The sequence below is a fragment of the Canis lupus genome, chromosome X (genome assembly GCF_011100685.1).
Source record: "Canis lupus familiaris isolate Mischka breed German Shepherd chromosome X, alternate assembly UU_Cfam_GSD_1.0, whole genome shotgun sequence".
Taxonomy (NCBI): domain Eukaryota; kingdom Metazoa; phylum Chordata; class Mammalia; order Carnivora; family Canidae; genus Canis; species Canis lupus.
Genome location: NC_049260.1, coordinates 96,057,334 through 96,075,717, shown reverse-complemented (window position 1 = coordinate 96,075,717; position 18,384 = coordinate 96,057,334). Strand labels below are relative to the sequence as shown.

Below are 18,384 nucleotides of genomic sequence, written 5' to 3'. Positions count from 1 at the left end.
TTAAAAAAAAATTTTCAGAATGAATGTAAAACCTGGATCCAAGCAGAACAAGTAATAATTACATAGTACTGTAAAGAACTAAAGAGAATGATTAGAATTCTTTATAACTTTTTGTTTCTATCAGTAGTTCCTTCATATTTTATTTTCTAAAATATATGGAAACTGTTTTTTAAAATATTTTATTTTATTTATTTATTCCAAGGAGAGTGCTCAGGCATGAGCTGGGTGAGGGAGAGGGAAAGAATCTCAAGTGGACTCTATGCTGAGCACAGAGCCTGACATGGGGCTTGATCTCAGGACCCTGAGATCATGACCTGAACTGAAACCAAGAGTTGGACGCTTAACCAACTAAGCTACCCAGGCACCCCAGGAAACCTTTCTTCTTAAGCTAACTAGGACTATAAGCAATTTGGTAAATTATACCTTTGTGAGCAGAATTGAAACATACATCTTTTTCTACCTGATCCATCCAGAATTTGGATACATAGTAAGTATTCTTATTTTCGTGGCAATATAGTTATTTGCATAGGTTCTATAAGAATCTGTTCTCCTTGGGGCACCTGGGTGGCTCAGTCAAGCATCTGCCTTCAGCTCGTCATGATCTCAGAGTCCTGGGATGGAGCCCTACGTCAGGCTCCCTGCTCAGTGGGGAGCCTGCTTCTCTCTCTCCCTCTGTTCCTCCTCTCACCTGCTTGTGCTCTCTCAAATAAATAAGTAAAATCTTTAAAAAATAATCTGTTTTCCTTATAACAGGATACAAATGGAAACACTAGTTATAGTACCAAGGCTTTGACTAGAATGCTATGTCTGAGAGAGACATGCATACACTCAGATATGCCTAGACAGCTTTAAGAACCGAAGGTTGGGGATCCCTGGGTGGCGCAGCGGTTTGGCGCCTGCCTTTGGCCCAGGGCGCGATCCTGGAGACCCGGGATCGAATCCCACGTCGGGCTCCCGGTGCATGGAGCCTGCTTCTCTCTCTGCCTGTGTCTCTGCCTCATTCTCTCTCTGTGACTATCACAAATAAATAAAAATTAAAAAAAAAAAAAAAAAAGAACCGAAGGTTGACTTTACAGAGGCAATAAAGCCCCTTGGAAAAATCAGCCTGGTAACTTGCTTAACAGGGTTCCTGGTAGCCTTACCAGGTAAATAAGGAAGGCCACCTTCTGGCAGGTACAGGAACCTTATGATATTCTGTGAACCTTGAAAAGAGGAATTAACCCAAATCTAGAAGTATCACAAGTTAAGCCTGATGGCCAGTCTTTGGCTTGGCTTTCTAGCCTCAAGGGGCTTTTAAAAAGTCCAACCTGAGATTCCTTATTTAAAGTTCCAACAAGGCAGCCTGGGTGGCTCAGCGGTTTAGCGCTTGCCTTCAGCCCAGGGCGTGATCCTGTAGACCCGGGATTGAGTCCCACATTGGGCTCCCTGCATGGAGCCTGCTTCTCCCTCTGCCTGTGTCTCTGCCTCTCTCTCTGTCTCTCATGAATAATAAATAAAATCTTTAAAAAAATAAAATAAAGTTCCAACAAAGCAGATTAAAAGAGCCTATATGATGAATCAGTATTCTTGTTACACTTGTATAAATAATCAGGCCAAGTTTATTGGAACTAGACTGGATTTGCAAATAAATTGGTTATACTGTGATTATCTTTGATAAAAATGGGGGTGATTGTAGAGAGAAAAAGGATGTTTCAGTAACAACCATTATGAATATCAAATTCTAGTGCTATTGGGGCACCTAGGTAGCTCAGTCAGGTTAAACATCAGACTCTTGGTTTTGGCTCAGGTCATGATCTCATGGGTCGTGGGATTGAGCCCTGAGTTGGGCTGGGTGCTCAGCAGGGAATCAGCTTGGAGATTTTCTCCCTCTGCCCCTCCCGAAACTCATGTTCTTTCTCTAAATAAATCTTTTTAAGAAAAGTCTCAAATTCTGGTGCTATTATCTTTGAGGTTCCACCTATAAACGGCTGATCCTGAATTCAGAAGTTTCCTCCAATATTTAGCTACAACTTTCCAAACTAACATTTCCAAATATATCCCACTACAAACCAGGAAAATCTTTCAGAATGCCACTGCCTGCCCTCACTCCATCTGAAGTTGCTTTAAGCAGGACATCTAGAAATCCTCTCACCTGGCTACCTTCAGAACTAAGAAACTAGGACTATAATCTGCTCTAATTAACCTTTTTCTTTCATTTCCATAGAAATTTCTCTTATTAAATACCAGATTGTTTGCACCATAGCCCTAACTTTGGGAGCACAAGTGCATCACCATCTCCTGAAATGAGACACAACTATGTAACAGAACTGGCCTATTCTCAGGACTAAGAGAGGGTTGAGTGAGATGGAGCAATGTACCAACTCAACCTCTGGGCTGTGAAACTTCATGCACAAGTTTCAAAGGCAGGACTAAAGGGTTTCAGAATAAGCCTTCCCAAAGTGAGTCACTTTGGAATGAAAATTACTTTTCAAAATTTTTATTGCTATTATTACTGATTGATTATAATCTCTACACCCAACTGGAGGCTCCAACTCATGACTCCAAGATCAAGTTGCATGCTCTTCTGAATGAGCCGGTCAGGTGCCCCTTATTATTATTATTATTTTTTTTTTAGTAAACTCTACCACCAATGTGGGGCTTGAACTCATGACCCACAAATCAAAAGTTGCATGCTCTACCAACTGAGTTGGCCAGGCACCCAGGGCACATGGATTACTTTAAACTGAAGTGAGTAAAAAACTCAGGAAAAGCTTTTACCTTCTCCTTAACTGCCTAAAGAATTTAGATGGAGGGCCTGTCTGGGAAGAAAACTATCACCTGAGATAACTACAAAGAATATGAGCTAGGTGTGGTAAGCTAGGGGAAGCTCTGTAGGGCCTAGAGATCAAATTCCTTTGCTTTCCATTGTCTCTGTATGGCCTGGCAAATATTTATCAAACATCTGCTCATCTTCCTGTAAACTCTTCCTTCGCTTTGAAGACTTAGACCCCCACCCCCTTTCTCCTTAGCTTAGAATGGCATATAAACCTCAACAGCCTGTCTGCCTGTGGGTCTCATGTTCTTATGGGGCTCTTATATGTCTGTAATTATTCTATTAAATCTGTCTTTTAACAGTTTACCAGCCAAGGAACCTAGAAAATTAAAAAAAAAATCCCCCCCCCAACATATTCCAAGTAGCAATCACTCTTATCAGTTTGTGTATTCCTCCAGAGATGGTCTATGAATATACAAGCATGTATGAGTATTTTTAAAAATATAAATGTTAAAACAGTCTATACACAGCTATGTACCTTCATCTATGGACATTTAGAAAGCTAACAATTTTTTACTACTATAAAAATTTTTTATTATTATTATGGAAGAGCAAAAAGTCCTTCTCTCTAAAATCTGTTTGTCATTATTTGCTTTTAGTGGCAACATTGAATGATTTGAACAGGAGTGTGTCCTTCACCACCTCCTATTACCTATCTTGGTTTTGACCAGTAATAGTGTTAAGAAAAAGCTTGAATGCACTTACATATCCAGAAGAAAAAGATGCCAATAACAAAAATTTAGCAGTAGGGAAGGTATGGGGTAACAGACACTCTTGCCGGTGAAACTACAAATTGGTATACCTTTTGTGGTGGGGGGATGGGTGAAACAAGTAAAGGGGATTAAGAGTACACTTATCTTGGGGCACCTGCCTTTGGCTCATGTCATGATCTCGGAGTCCTGGGATGGAGCCCCATGTTGGTCTCCCTGCTCAGTGGGGAGTCTGCTTCTCTTTCTGCCCCACCCCCATCCCCCACTTGTGCTCTCTTAAATAAAATCTTTAAAAAAAAAAAGAGTACACTTATCTTGATGAGCAATGAATAATATATGGAATTGTTGAATCACTATAGAGTACATCTGAAACAAATAAAACACTGTGTGTTAACTACCCTGGAATTAAAATTTTAAAAAAATTAGTACACCTTTCCTAGAGGATAATGTGGCAATATGTTCTAAAATCTTAAAGATAAATAAATAAAAACTTAAATATATGATTACTTTTTGAACCACTTATTCTAGTTGTAAGAATCAACTTTAAGGAAATGATTAGGGATTTTTAAAAAATGTATATATAAGGATATTCAATACAGTGGTATTTATAAACAAAAAAATTCAATGTCCAACAAATGAGGACAACACTTTGGTAATGTGGATACCAGGCATTCATTACAAACTCGGTTGTAGAAGAATACTAAAGGACATAGACATATGTTCATGCTATTGTATTAAATGAAAAAAGCTGATTATAAAATACTGTGAAGTTGGGCAGCCCAAGTGGCTCAGCGGTTTAGCGCCACCTTCTGCCCAGGGCGTGATCCTGGAGTCCTGGGACCAAGTCCCATGTGGGGCTCCCTGCATGGAGCCCGTTTCTCCCTCTACCGTGTCTCCCACCTACCTGTGTCTCTGTGTCTCTAATGAATAAATAAAACCTTTTAAAAAAATAAAATACTGTGCAGTAAAATCCTAATTACAAAAAATACAGATATATAAAGACAGGCTAAATTATACATCAAAATTCTGTGGTTATCTCCCGGCAGTAGGATTATTGAGTTTTATTTTCTTCTTTGTACTTTTCTTAATTTTCTAAATTTTATACAGTAAATATATTAGATTCTAATCAAAAGAAAAAAAGCAGTTGGGCTCTTGATTAGTCAGGTCCCTTGTACAATCCTGCCCAGCAGATTGGGGGTTTTATTTGGCTATATGCCAGGTGACAATGCTTTCTTCATCTGTGAACACACTAGCACAGTAAACTATCAATAGCAAGGCCAGGTATTGCAAGGTTTTGACTTTTAATTCACAAAAGATCATTCTTATAACTTGCAGAGGGAAGGATATATTCTTGGTCGTTATGATTTTGCCTATGGTGAGAATTTTTGCCAGCTTGCTGATTTGTAATATTACTGTTAGATTACTAACTCCTAGCCACCACAACGAGAAAGACGAAATTGTAAATTGATGTCAACACTCAATCATTTAGGTTAAGAAAAAGAGATACAGGTCAACTCCCAGAAATAAAAGCAGTAATTAAGTCATGTCCACAGTGGATGACCATGAATAAATGTTGTTTGGTCCTCTGCTCAGTGGCAGTAAATCACCAGCAGAGAGGGCTGAGAAACACAGGTAATATCTGATTGCTACTTATTGTTGACTTGACTTGAAAGTGAAAGGACTATGTTGAAACGTCTAAGGGATGCCTATTGCTGGAGTTCTGAACTATTCACTTACTGCCTTATAAAAATAATCAATTAATTTGGGGCCTGGTAAGAAGAGTTGCCTGTAATCTTTACTTAAAAATTTCCCTATTTAGGGATGCGTGGGTGGCTCAGAGGTTGAGCATCTGCCTTCGGCTCAGGGTGTAACCCTGGGGTCCTGGGTTCAAGTCCCACATCGGGCTTTCTGCATGGAGCCTGCTTCACCCTCTGCCTACGTCTCTGCCTCTCTGTCTCTCATGAAAATAAAATTTTTAAAATTTCCCTAATTTTTACAAAAGGGCAGTTTTGAATCAAGTACACGTAAAGTAGAATCATTATATTTTGTAGACACCCACAAGCAAAACATGTTCACCATAACTGACTGTATTTGTGCTGACAGAATAATAGAAATCACTCTTCCATTTTGAAGATAAGCAAACAAAAGCATAAGGATGTTAAATGATTTGACTAAGACCATAGAGCTAATGAGTAGCACAGAACTGGAACTTATTCTATTTGATACTTACCCAGATAACTTATCCTGACAGAGTGATGGGGATTGCAGTACTTAAAAATCAGATGGTTCTCCAAGTGCCATGCCAAAGTTCTTTCTTTTTAAAAAAATATATTTTTTTTTCTCCAGGATCAGGCCCTGAGCTGAAGGCAGATGCTAAACCGCTGAGCCACCCAGGGATCCCCAACCAAAGTTCTTTAATAGATGACTCAGTGAATGGGTAATACCTACCCTAGATATTTCTCAGAATTAAGTAGTCTTCCATGATCATGTTGAGATCTCAAGTGCTGAAACAAGTTCTTGATAAAAGCCAACAACTTTTCTTTTTCTCTAGTAAAAATAGGTAGTTCTACATGAAAGCCACTCTGCTGCATATATACATTTAGGTTTGTCTTCTGTCTGGGTTTGAATTAAAATGACACCAAGTAAAGGAAATTGCCATAATAAGTGACTCCGGGCCAAATTAAAACAGTACCACATATTTAATGAGTGCCCCCGTGTTCTAAACTATCTACAAATAATTTTAATTTTCCTCCATGCAATCATTTTAGCTACATATAAATATTCTAACCTACTACAACATGCTGAATTGAAACTAAAAAATGTCATCCCATTTAGTAGTAGGTCAAAAATTCAACGTGAGCTTGCGTGATTCCACAGCCTATCCTTTTTTTTCACCATGTTACCTCTAATAACTAAAATACATATGTGATTTACAATTAGGATGTTTTCACATGTGGTATTTAATTTAACCTAAGCAACATATCATAGCCCCTATTTGAAATATGGGGAAACTGTGGTTTTCTGTTACTCATCAAAGATCATACGGTAAATGACAGTCAAAAGTCAAACCCGGTGATTATGACCAATATAGGTCTAAGGAAATTACTTTAAGAATTACTGGCAGAAGAGTTAGTCTGGTGAGGTAGCAAAAAATGTCAGCTCCTTGCCCTTTCAAGGCTTGAAAAATTAGCAGGAGTCATTGAAAAGTAAAATATCACATACCAGTATGTGATTATATATATGAAAGGCCTGTGTTGTGAGGCCAACAAAATTGTCATAAGGGTAAATATAAAAGTTCAAACCACATGTCAGTATTTATAGATTCCAGGGAATGTACAGTGGTACCAGCTTTGCCCAGTTTAGGAAATCAGCCTTAACTCATGCAATTCAACCTCTGATCATCTGAGTTCAAGCTGTTCCCAGTCCGTACAGGTAAACCTCAGTTTTCACCACAACCCATATCCTTAAAAATACATTATAAAAGCAGATCATGGGATCCCTGGGTGGCGCAGTGGTTTGGCACCTGCCTTTGGCCCAGGGCGCGATCCTGGAGACCTGGGATCGAATCCCACGTCGGGCTCCCTGCATGGAGCCTGCTTCTCCCTCTGCCTGTGTCGCTGCCTGCCCCTCTCTCTCTCTCTCTCTCTCTCTCTCTCTCTCTCTCTCTGTGATTATCATGAATAAACAAATAAATAAAATCTTAAAATAAAATAAAATTAAATTAAATTAAAATAAAAGCAGATCATGGGGGCACCTGGGTGGCTCAGGTCATGATCTCATGGTTCTGTGATCTCGAGCCCACAGGCTTCCTGCTCAGCAGGGAGACTACTTCTCCCCCTCCCACTGCGACTGCCCCTCCTCCTAGAGACAGACTTTTTTTGGGGGTGGGGGGGGGCGCCTGGGTGGCTCAGTGATTGAGTGTCTGACTTCAGCTCAGGGCTTGATCAGGGATCGAGTCCCACATCGGGCTCCCTGTGGGGAGCCTGCTTCTCCCTCTGCCTGTGTCTTTGCCTCTCTCTCTCTCTCTCTCATGAATAAATCTTAAAAAAAATTTTTTTTAAAGCAGATCACGTGGTAAGTGAATCACATGTATACTTAACAAAGATTGGATACCAATATACCAAATTAAATTCCAAAATGGGGCTCCCTGGGTGGCGCAGCGGTTTGACGCCTGCCTTTGGCCCAGGGCGCGATCCTGGAGACCCGAGATCAAATCCCACGTTGGGTCTCCCGGTGCATGGAGCCTGCTTCTCCCTCTGCCTGTGTCTCTGCCTCTCTCTCTCTCTGTGACTATCATAAATAAATAAAAATTAAAAAAAAATCCAAAACGTATCAAAATATTAGAGCTACAATGATACCATAGTTAACAATAAAAGTCCATGCCAAGTCCTACAAAATTACATAAAATATCCTTTTATCACAAAAAGGACAACCTACTATTAAGTATAATCAGGGCACATAAAACATTAACTCATATGTTTGGCCTCAAGTTTTTATGGTAGATACAGTAATCAACAACTGCTTTGGTTAATTTCTCAAAGTAGAGGAAGTCCTTTATTTGGAATTATCTGGAAGGCCCTAGATGTTTTAGTTTTTCCTTCTTCATCTAATACATTCCTCTATAACAAGTAGAGGCATTCAGTCAACAATTTTCTTAAAAGATTTATTTGAGACAGACAGGTTGGGGGGGGGAAAGAGGGGAAAAGGGAGAGGGAGAGAGAAACTTAAGCAGACTCCACATGAGCATAGAGCCCAACGTGGGGCTCAATCCCACAACCTGAGCCAAAACCAAAAGTTGGATGCTCAACCAACTGCACCACCCAGGTGCCCCTCAGTCAATATTTTTTTTTTTACCAGGCACCTACTTATACATGCCAGCCACTGTTAATACAGTTATGTTAGAACTTGGCTCAGGACGCCTGGGTGGCTCAGCAGTTGAGTGTCTGCGTTTGGCCCAGGGCGTGATCCCGGGGTCCTGGGATCGAGTCCCACATCGGGCTCCCTGCATGGAGACTGCTTCTCCCTCTGCCTATGTCTCTACCTCTCTGTGTCTCTCATGAATAAATAAATAAAATCTTAAAAACAAAAAAAGAACTTGGCTCAAACCAGAAGGTGCTCAAGGTGTGTTGTTTGGATTGTCTCAAACTGAAAACCGTATTTCTAAGTGCTATCTCAGTATTTTTCAACTTAGCTCCTTAATCAATTTTGATCAAAGCAATACCATCAAAAACCCGTCTAAGAGATCTTCTGAAAATAGCACGCAATGAAAGAAAAGCAGGACTACTGCAATCAAAGAAATCTGAATTCAAATCCTACCCCTGCAACTTATTAGCTATTTGGACCTTGAGCAAGTTATTGAACCCTTCTTAGCTTCCACTAATTTTCTCTCTTCTATGCTATGGTAATCCTAGAATGTTAAACCCCAGAAGCCCAGTTTTTCCCTCTTCAATTTACTCTACATCCACCCTACAAATAAAACAGGCCAGCTTTCAACACAGTAGTGACACAGATCTCATTCACATCTCCAAAAAAATTGAAATTCAAATACTTAGCATGTGAAATTTTAAAATAAAGCATTCAAATCATAAAGGCGGGAAAAAATAAATGTAAGTATAATCCACAAATTAAGGTTTATATCTCCACCTTATTCTTTTTATCATTTTATTTGCAACATTTATTCGAAACAGATTTTGGATGGTCATGTGGGAATTTTTTTTACTTGATAGAATCTGAGATAATCAGTTATAAAAAACTATCACAATGGATTTTGAATCTTTGGAATCAACTAACCCAAGCCTGTTACTTTATAAAATGAAGGAACCAGGGCATAGAATAATATGCAGCATATGGGGTGCTTGGGTGGCAGTGAGAGAAGTGTCCAACTCTTGGTTCAGGTTGTGATCTCAGGGTTGTGAGATCGGGCACACCAGGCTCCCTGCTCAGCACAGAGTCTGCTTAAGACTCCCTCTTCCAGGGCACCTGACTTCTACTCGGGTCATATCTCAGGGGTCCTGGAATTGAGCTCCCACATCCGGGTAATCACTCAGCACGGAGTCTCTTTGTCTCCTCTTTCTGTCCCTCCCCTCAGTCATGCTTTCTCTGTCCCTCTCAAATAAATAAATCTTTAAAAAAAGAATATGCAAGATAAATAAAACCTACATTTTAAAAGACTTCATGACATAGGAAATGTTCGATATAGAATGAATGAGAAAAAAGGATTACAGCAATCTACGTACAATATGAACCTAAATGATAAAAGTAAATATAAAAGAATGTGGGGATCCCTGGGTGGCGCAGTGGTTTGGCGCCTGCCTTTGGCCCAGGGCGCGATCCTGGGGACCTGGGATCGAATCCCACGTCGGGCTCCCGGTGCATGGAGCCTGCTTCTCCCTCTCTGCCTGTGTCTCTGCCTCTCTCTCTCTCTCTCTCTCTCTCTCTCTCTCTGTGTGACTATCACAAATAAATAAGAATTAAATAAATAAAACATTTTTATAAAAGAATGTGAATTATACTTATTCTGTTATACTATTCTGAATTTCATAACCTTCTAAAAAAATATTTTGTAACTTAAAATACTCCAAAATAATGTTTTGAATTAAATGGGATATTTAATTCATAAAAAGTCATGAAAAAATAGAAATATGTAGGCATGGAGGTGTTTAAATGACTTGCTCACAATCTCAGAGCTAATTGGAAACAAAGCTAAGACAAGAACCCAGGCATCAAATCCAGGGCTCTTCCCACTGTACCACATGACCTCTAAGACAAAAATAGTATCTGTTCACCAGGAATTGTACTGGAAGAACTGGTAAAGAGCTGGAAGCCTGAGACTTAAATTTTGTGAGAAATAAATGTCTGTTTTCCCTTAAGTCAAAAAAAAAAAAAAGACTGTGTTCAATATCAATTTATTTGACCACTACTGTTTTTGTTTCCTTAAATTTATTCACGATGACCTTAAACAGTGCTACAGATTACTAGTTATAATACTATTACCAGATTAGAACACAGATAAAGCTTGAGATTTGACAGCTTATGATAATCTCCCAGCCTCAGGAGAACAAGGACATCTACTTTGCCATATTTGTCTTTCAAACCCTACACCACATAGTATAATCTCTGCCGTATAGTAGGCACTCAATAAAATGTCTTTTTTATAGAGCATAACTTTTCCCGCCTCACCTTAGCACTAGCTACCAGACTTTTAAGTATTAGAACAAACAAAAACAGTAAAATATCATAATCTCATACTTGGGGTAGGCATTTACAATATAAACAAAGAATTTATGAAACAAATTAATGTTTATGACCAAATGTAAGGGGAATATTTATGTTAGTCAAATATTTCAAGCAGTATACAAATTAATTGGGATGTTACTAACAATATTATTATCTACTGAAATGGTCCTAACCTATAGCCAGGATTACTTTTCCTGCCTAGTTGGGAGTCACTGAATGCACTATAAAGCAATAAAGTACAAACGTAGCACAAAGGGTACTGGACTAGGACCTAGACCTTAGTCCAAGCTCTGCTAATAATTAGATATATAATCTTGGGTAATTCACTTTTTCTCTTTTGAGTCCTAGTTAGCCTATTCATAAAAAGAAAAGAGTTGAAGTACTTATCACATAAAAAGAAAAGAGTTGAAGTACTTATCACCAGGGACCCTTCCAATCTTAATTTTTAAAAATGATTCTTATCCACAAAGATTCTACATTCAGATTTTTTCATTGCATCAAACTGTGTATCTTGAATGTTATGACTTGCTATATTATTTGATAATAAAAAGTTTAGCACATTTTCTAAAATTCTATAAAGATTAATAACATATATTCTCTTTACCATCTTATACTAGGTGCCATAAGAGAAAATAAGAAATGTGAGCATCTGATAATCAGGCCTGCTTTGCCAGCTGGGTTGACAGAAGCCACAGTGGATTTTACAATACAAACCAATGATATGTAAATGCATATATGTATTTACATACCATTGATAAATACTTATGTTGATATACATGTAGGTGTGTGAATTTTAAAAGCTATTTTTAATTCTAAAATCAATACTTGTTTATGGTAAAAATTTAAACAGTACATTAGGCCATATGTGAAGTGCAAATTAAAAAGCATCATATTCTTCTCCATCCCTCTATTAAGTAGGCACTGTTCACACTTTTCTGGTGTATCCTTCCAGAAATTCTCTGAGCATATTCAAATATGCATATGTGCATGTGTGCATAAATCTTATTAACCTAAACTGTTGCCACTTCTTGAATGACGGGAGAAAATATCTCAAGCATTGGTTTCGATAAACATGTTAAATACATAGAAGGTAGTTGCACAGTTGTATGATACAAAGTAGTATAGGCTTCAAGTGTGCGGTGAGTTGAACATTTAATTTTCTTGCTTGGAGGCTATGCACAGCAGTTGCTCAGAAAGAGCAGTGAGCGAAGAGCCAGACAAGCTGGGTTCTAATCTAAGTAGTTGAGTAGTCTTAGGCAAGCCACGAATCTTCTTGTGCCTTAGTTTCTGCTTTTGCAAAATAAGAGGATTGGACTAAGATCGCTTCCAACTCTAAAATGTTAAAGTTCTAAGATGGCTGTCTGTAATCGTGTTCTCTTGAACTGGTTGTAAGAAATTCGAAGTGAAAAAAAGGGGAAAAAAGAACAGTACAGCAACCTCTAGTCTTACAAAAGTATATTTCTATGCATCAATGAGAATAAGGCATAGGGTGAGAGACCTAGTAATATAATTACATTTGAAGGCAAAGTAGCAGATTATTAAAATCGGACAGATCTTTACGAAGCTCTGATTGACCTTTTTCTTTTTTTGGAGGTGGAAGGGGCTGTTTAGTTTCAGCAATAACCACCCCCTTCCTATCAAAAACAATTAAGTGTATTATGGAGTTAAAATAATGAAACTGAAAGTTAGACTGAATTTTGTTTTACTCACAGAATATACTGGGGAAGTGACTAGGACAGCAAAGATTGGAAAGAATTACTAGCTAATTTCCTCTTCCGGAAGCTCTTTGGCTCCTATTCTTTCTGCTTCACGTGCCCTCGCCAGGCACACTCCACCCAGCTCCATACCTGCCACACGCACCAAATTGGGGGGTGGGAGGGGCGGTCCCTTTGATCATTAAAAAAAAAAAAAGTTGACTCGATTTACCTTAGAGGTTCCCGGGTTTAAGAAGGCACCGGGCAAGCCCGAAAAGCCAGGCAGCCACCCACGCCCCCACCCACGCCTTCTTTCTGTGCTCCCGGGAACCTCGGCAAGGAGCTCCGGCTGGGCCACCCGCGCCGCACAGGGGCGGCCTTCCCGCCCCTCCCCGCAGCGCCGGGGCCCGCGGGGAGGGGGGGAGGAGGAGGAAGAGGAGGAGGAGGAGGAGGAGGAGGAGGAGGAGGAGGAGGAGGAGGAGGAGGAGGAGGAAGCCCGTACAGGCAGTACCCACCGCGCCAGGAGAGCCAGCCCGGATCGCCCGCGGCGCCCTGCGCGGTCCGGAGGGGAGGGTCCTGGAGGAGGGGCGGCCCGAGCCCCAATCTGGAAATGCCAACTCCGCTTTGCGGCCGGGCCCCAGCCTAGAAGGAAACGGAAGTCTCTCCGTCTCCCTCAGGCGCACCCAGCAGCCCGCCCGTCGCCCGGAGGAGCCCCGAGCCGGGGAACCCGAGGTGCGTCCACGACAGGGCCTCACACAGACTCCGGCCGCGGTCGGTCAGTCTCAGGCCCCGGCCGCGCCAAGGGCCCCCCCGCGCCGCCGCAAGCTCCTTTCTACCGTCCCCGCCCGGGGCCAGCCTCCCGCCCTGTAAGGCCCCTCCTTCTTCCCCCTCCGCCATTTTCGAACTTACCCTTGGGCCCCGGCGTCCTGGATTAGTGCTGAGCCCTCCCAGGGCGCAGCCAAGGTCCCGCCACTTCCCTGGGCCGGAAGGGGGCAGCCCGGACGATCGAAGCCCTCCCCCCAACCCCCACCCCCGGCTGGAAGCCAGAACCTGACCCAGCGGGCGCGCCTGCGCAGTGGGTACCTCGCAGTCCCCGCCCCCAGCTCGAAGGTTTCCTCTTCCACCTCGAGGTGTTTTTTCCCACGGCTGTTACCTGCTGGGCTTTGGTGTTGAGCAGCAGGGGGTAGAGGTAAAGTTACGGATGGAAAGAGAGCGAACCAGTTGAGTTCTCACTACCGACCAAGCACTGTGTGAGGCATAGATTGCGTTCTTTGTTGTGATTTTGACAACCCTGTAAGATAGGCCCTCTCTCATTAAACCCATTTTACAGAGGCTATTGAGGCCCAGAGAAGAAAAGTCCCTCCATGGGAGAGAGAACATGAGAGACTCCTAACTCTGGGAAACGAACAACAGGTAGTGGAAAGGGAGGTGGGCGGGGGGTGGGGGTGACGGGGCACTTGACGGGATGAGCACTGGGTATTATGCTATAGGTTGGCAAATCGAACTCCAAAAAAAGAAATATATGTATATATATATATACACAAAAAAAAGGCCCTCCATTAGCATGCAGCTAATAAATGAGGGAATTGAGATTAGAATACGGTCCGTGCCCTAGATGGAAAGGATAAAACGGAAAGGACATTCAGTTGGAACAGGATGGGGATTGAGAGATAAAGGGAAAATGAATAGGAAAGAGGGCAGGAGGCAGGGAAACCGGAAATCTGGGACATAATATGCTGATCATATCCTGGATTTATTTCAAATATGCTGTAAGGTTGCCAAATGAATTTTGTTTCACAGACTTAGGCTCCCTTATACGCTAGTGTAGTGACATGAGAGATTCTGAATGAGAGTGTTTCATATCAAGAGGAAGATTCTAAGTATCACCTGCATCCTCAAATGATGCTTCCCTTCTTGAGAAGGGAACTTGAAGAGAGGAGAGAAGAGACTTCTCTTTGGTTCTTAGGCTTTTGCTAAATATTACCCCTCCAATCCTCTTTTACTGTCATAGCTCTGAGAATCCCACATCTGACATTGGGTAATAGTAATTGCAAGCAAACAGTTATTAAATTCTCACAGCAGGGACACCTGGGTGGCTCAGCAGTTGAGCGTCTGCCTTTGGCTCAGGGGTGATCCCGGAGTCCTGGGATTGAGTCCCACATCAGGCTTCCTGCATGGAGCCTGCTTCTCCCTCTGCCTATGTCTCTGCCTCTCACTCTGTGTGTCTCATTAATAAATAAATAAAAATCTTAAAAAAAAAATTGGGACACCTGGGTGGTTCAGTGGTTGAGCATCTGCCTTTGGCTCAGGTCGTGATCCTGGGGTCCTGGGATTGAGCACCACATCGGGCTCCTGGCAGACAGCCTGTCTCTCCCTCTGCCTATGTCTCTGCCTCTCTCTCTCTCTCTCTCTGTGTGTGTGTGTGTCTCATGAATAAATAATGATCTTTAAAAAAATAATTCTCACAGCAATCTTATGAAATATGTAACTACCATTATTTCCATTTTACAAATGAAGAAACTGAGGTTTAGAGAGTTTAGATGGCTTGCCCAAAGTCACACTGCTGGTATGTGTGGGAGCTGGAACAGTGATTCAAACCTAGATCTTCTTTTTTTTTTAATTTTTTATTTATTTATGATAGTCACAGAGAGAGGGAGAGAAAGAGAGACAGGCAGAGGGAGAAGCAGGCTCCATGCACCGGGAGCCCGACGTGGGATTCGATCCCGGGTCTCCAGGATCGCGCCCTGGACCAAAGGCAGGCGCCAAACCGCTGCGCCACCCAGGGATCCCCAAACCTAGATCTTCTGATTCCAGATGTGCCTGACCATTACTTGGTCTCCTGACTTGCCTCTCTATCCCTAGGACTGGTACCCTGCAGTACCGACTGCACAAGGCAATGTGACCTAAACCCTTCAACACTACTTTCCCAGATTATGTTAAAACTCCTTAGCTTTCTGTTCACTTTTCCCTTGGGCTCCGTACTGTCAACTGAAAGAAAACCATCCTTAAAGTAGGTTAGTAAATGCTTTATCCGTTGTCTTACTCAGAATGATAGCCTGGGAAAACAGGCTTCCGGATTGCTCTAAAGACTGGCTCCAAGGCCTCGTAGCTCCCCGGGATTATATATACAAAAGGGGCAAAGGGTATGCCTGCTTGCAAGCAGCTGTCCAAATACTTGCGCATCAAAAGGTATAATTTGTTACGGTTGTAAAAGTTACCGTTTATTGATTTCCACGTAGAGACGAGAAAGACCCTGAGGTCATCTTAATACGTTACGTTTCTATCATATCTAATTGTTTAAAAATATTGCTTGCGTGTCTCTGCTTAATTGGTTTTCCGGTTCTTCCTGTTTTTGATTCTTCCTTGAGGTCACTTGAGCCGGTCACTGAAGGCTGACATCAGTCATCAACTGCAGTTTTAGTACAAACGACGTATCTTCTAACAAAACAGAACTGCTAACCATAGAAGTACAGTTACTGCCCTTTCCCAGCTTTCCGGCCTTCCATTCACTTACTCAAATAGCTCCCTGTGCCTAGGAAGAAGGACTGCCCTTACTCAAAGCCTTCTCTGATTCCTTCTTCCTCCTCTGAACTCTCTTGGCACTTGAATTTTTGTTTTTAGTTTTGTTAGCACCTTTTAAAAGCTGTAATTAAATGTGTATAACATAGGGGTGTTTGGCTGGCTCAGTGGAAAATGCGACTCTTGATCTCAGGTTGTGAGTTCCAGCCCTGTTGTTGGGCATACAGATCATTATAAAAAAGAGAGTATATTACATACAATTTACCATTTGAGCCATTTTTTAAGTATACAGATCAGTGGCATTGAGTACCTTCAACATCCACCTCCAGAACTTTTTCATCTCACTTGGCACTTGAATTTATGCCTTTGTTATGAAACACAGTGCTTTCTGCCATGTTGTATAGCTGTTTGTGTACATGTCTTATCTCACCTATATTTTAAGTTCATTTATGGTAAAATGTGTGTCTTAACTCTTTTTTGTGATTCCTCCAAAACTCTTGGAGTCATCTTTAATCCACCCCCTCCATCCCTTATCCAATTCTCAGCAAATCCTGTCCATCTCAATTTTCAAAATATATCCACAGTATCACCAATTCTCATTAACACCACTATGACCCTAGTCTGTCTCTCTCTTATACTTTAGCTTCCTCTCTGGTCTTCCAGCTTACCTCCTCCTTGCCTGTCTCCAGTGTATTTACACAGCAGCCAGAGTTGTCCTAATAAGCCAGATCATTGTCATTTATCTGCTCAAATCCCTTCAGTGGCTCTCCATTTCACTCAGAAAAAAGTCAAAGATGTATAATGGCCTACAAAGGCTTTCGTGGCCAGCCACCAACACGATCTCTAGTGATCTTCACTTCTTGCTCTTCATGCCCTTGGCTACAATGAACTAGAGCTGACTCGTGTAAACTAATAGAATGCTGTGGAAGTGATAGCATATGATTTAAAAGCCTAGGTCCTAAAAGGCATTGTGATTTCTGCCTTGCTCTGTCTTGGATTGGTTGCTCTGTAGGAAGCCAGCTGGTATGTCACGGGGATACTCAAGTATCATGAGAGGCCCACACAAGGAAAAACTGAGGCTGCCCCTTCTTCTCAACACCAACTTGTCAACCACATGAGTGAGCCACCTTGGAAGAGGATTCTTCAGACCCACACTTCCAATGACTGCAACCTCTTGAAACCCAAAGCCAGGAACACCCAGCCAAAACACCAACTTGTCAACCACATGAGTGAGCCACCTTGGAAGAGGATTCTTCAGACCCACACTTCCAATGACTGCAACCTCTTGAAACCCAAAGCCAGGAACACCCAGCCAAAACCCTCCTGAATTCCTGTGTATTGCTGTTTTAAATAGCTAAATTTTACTTACTTGTTTTTATTTTTATATGTAATTTCCACACCCATTGTGAGACTCAAACTCATGACCCTGAGATCAAGAGTCATATGTTCCACCAACTGAGCCAGCCAGGTACCCCTTAAGTAGCTAAATTTTAGGGCAATTTGTTACCCAACAGTAAATAACTAATACAAGGGCTCTACACAATCAGAGTCCTTCATACCTCAATGTCTTCATCTCTTACTATTCTTACCCCTTGTTCCTTTAGTTTTCCTGTCTCAGGGCCTTTGCACTTGCTGTTCACTCTGCCTGGAACACTTCCCCCAAATATATCCATGGCTTGTCCTTCAGCTCCTTCAAGTCTTTGCTTAATTGTCACCTTCTCAATAAGGCCCACCATGACTACCATATTGAAATTACAACTTCTCTCATAACACTCTCAATCTCCCTTCCCTGCTCTACCTCCCCGCCATGGTATCTATTTGTAGCATGCTATATGGTTATTTTCTTTATCGTGTTTGTTTCTTTTTAAAGATTTTATTTCTTTTTTTTAAGGAGTATCCTTTTCCCTTTTTAAGATTTTATTTATTTATTTATGAGAGAGACACAGAGAAAGAGAGGCAGAGACACAAGCAAAGGGAGAAGCAGGCTCCTGACATGGGACTCCAAGATCATGCCCTGGGCTAAACCACTAAGCCACCCAGGCGTCCCAAGATTTTATTTTATTCTTTATTCACGAAAGACACAGAGAGAAAGAGACATAGGCAGACGGAGAAGCAGGCTCCCTGTGGAGAGCCTGATGCAGGACTTGATCCCAGGACCCCGGGATCATGACCTGAGCCAAAGGAAGATGTTCAACCACTGAGCTGCCCAGGTGCCCCGTGTTTGTTTATTATATGTCTCCTCCTTCCAACCCGTACTAGACTATAAGCTCCAAGAGGACAGGAATTTTTATTTCATTCACTGATCTGTCCCAAGTACTTAGAACAATGTCTGGCAGTGTAGATACTTAGAAGATATTTGTTGAATGAGTGAATAAAAATTTCATAAACAGGGACTCCTGGGTGGCTCAGCAGT

General features: G+C 41.6%; 1 protein-coding gene across 1 annotated transcript; it reads left to right on the top strand.

The window, feature by feature from the left end:
• The first annotated feature begins 2,351 nt into the window (after window positions 1-2,351).
• LOC111094954 lies at window positions 2,352-17,922 on the top strand. The gene is made up of 4 exons (XM_038588835.1): window positions 2,352-2,438; window positions 12,929-13,184; window positions 13,783-13,865; window positions 16,984-17,922. The coding sequence occupies exons 1-4, from the start codon at window positions 2,352-2,354 to the stop codon at window positions 17,296-17,298; spliced, it is 741 nt and encodes a 246-aa protein (XP_038444763.1). The 3' UTR covers window positions 17,299-17,922.
• The last annotated feature ends 462 nt before the right edge of the window (window positions 17,923-18,384 follow it).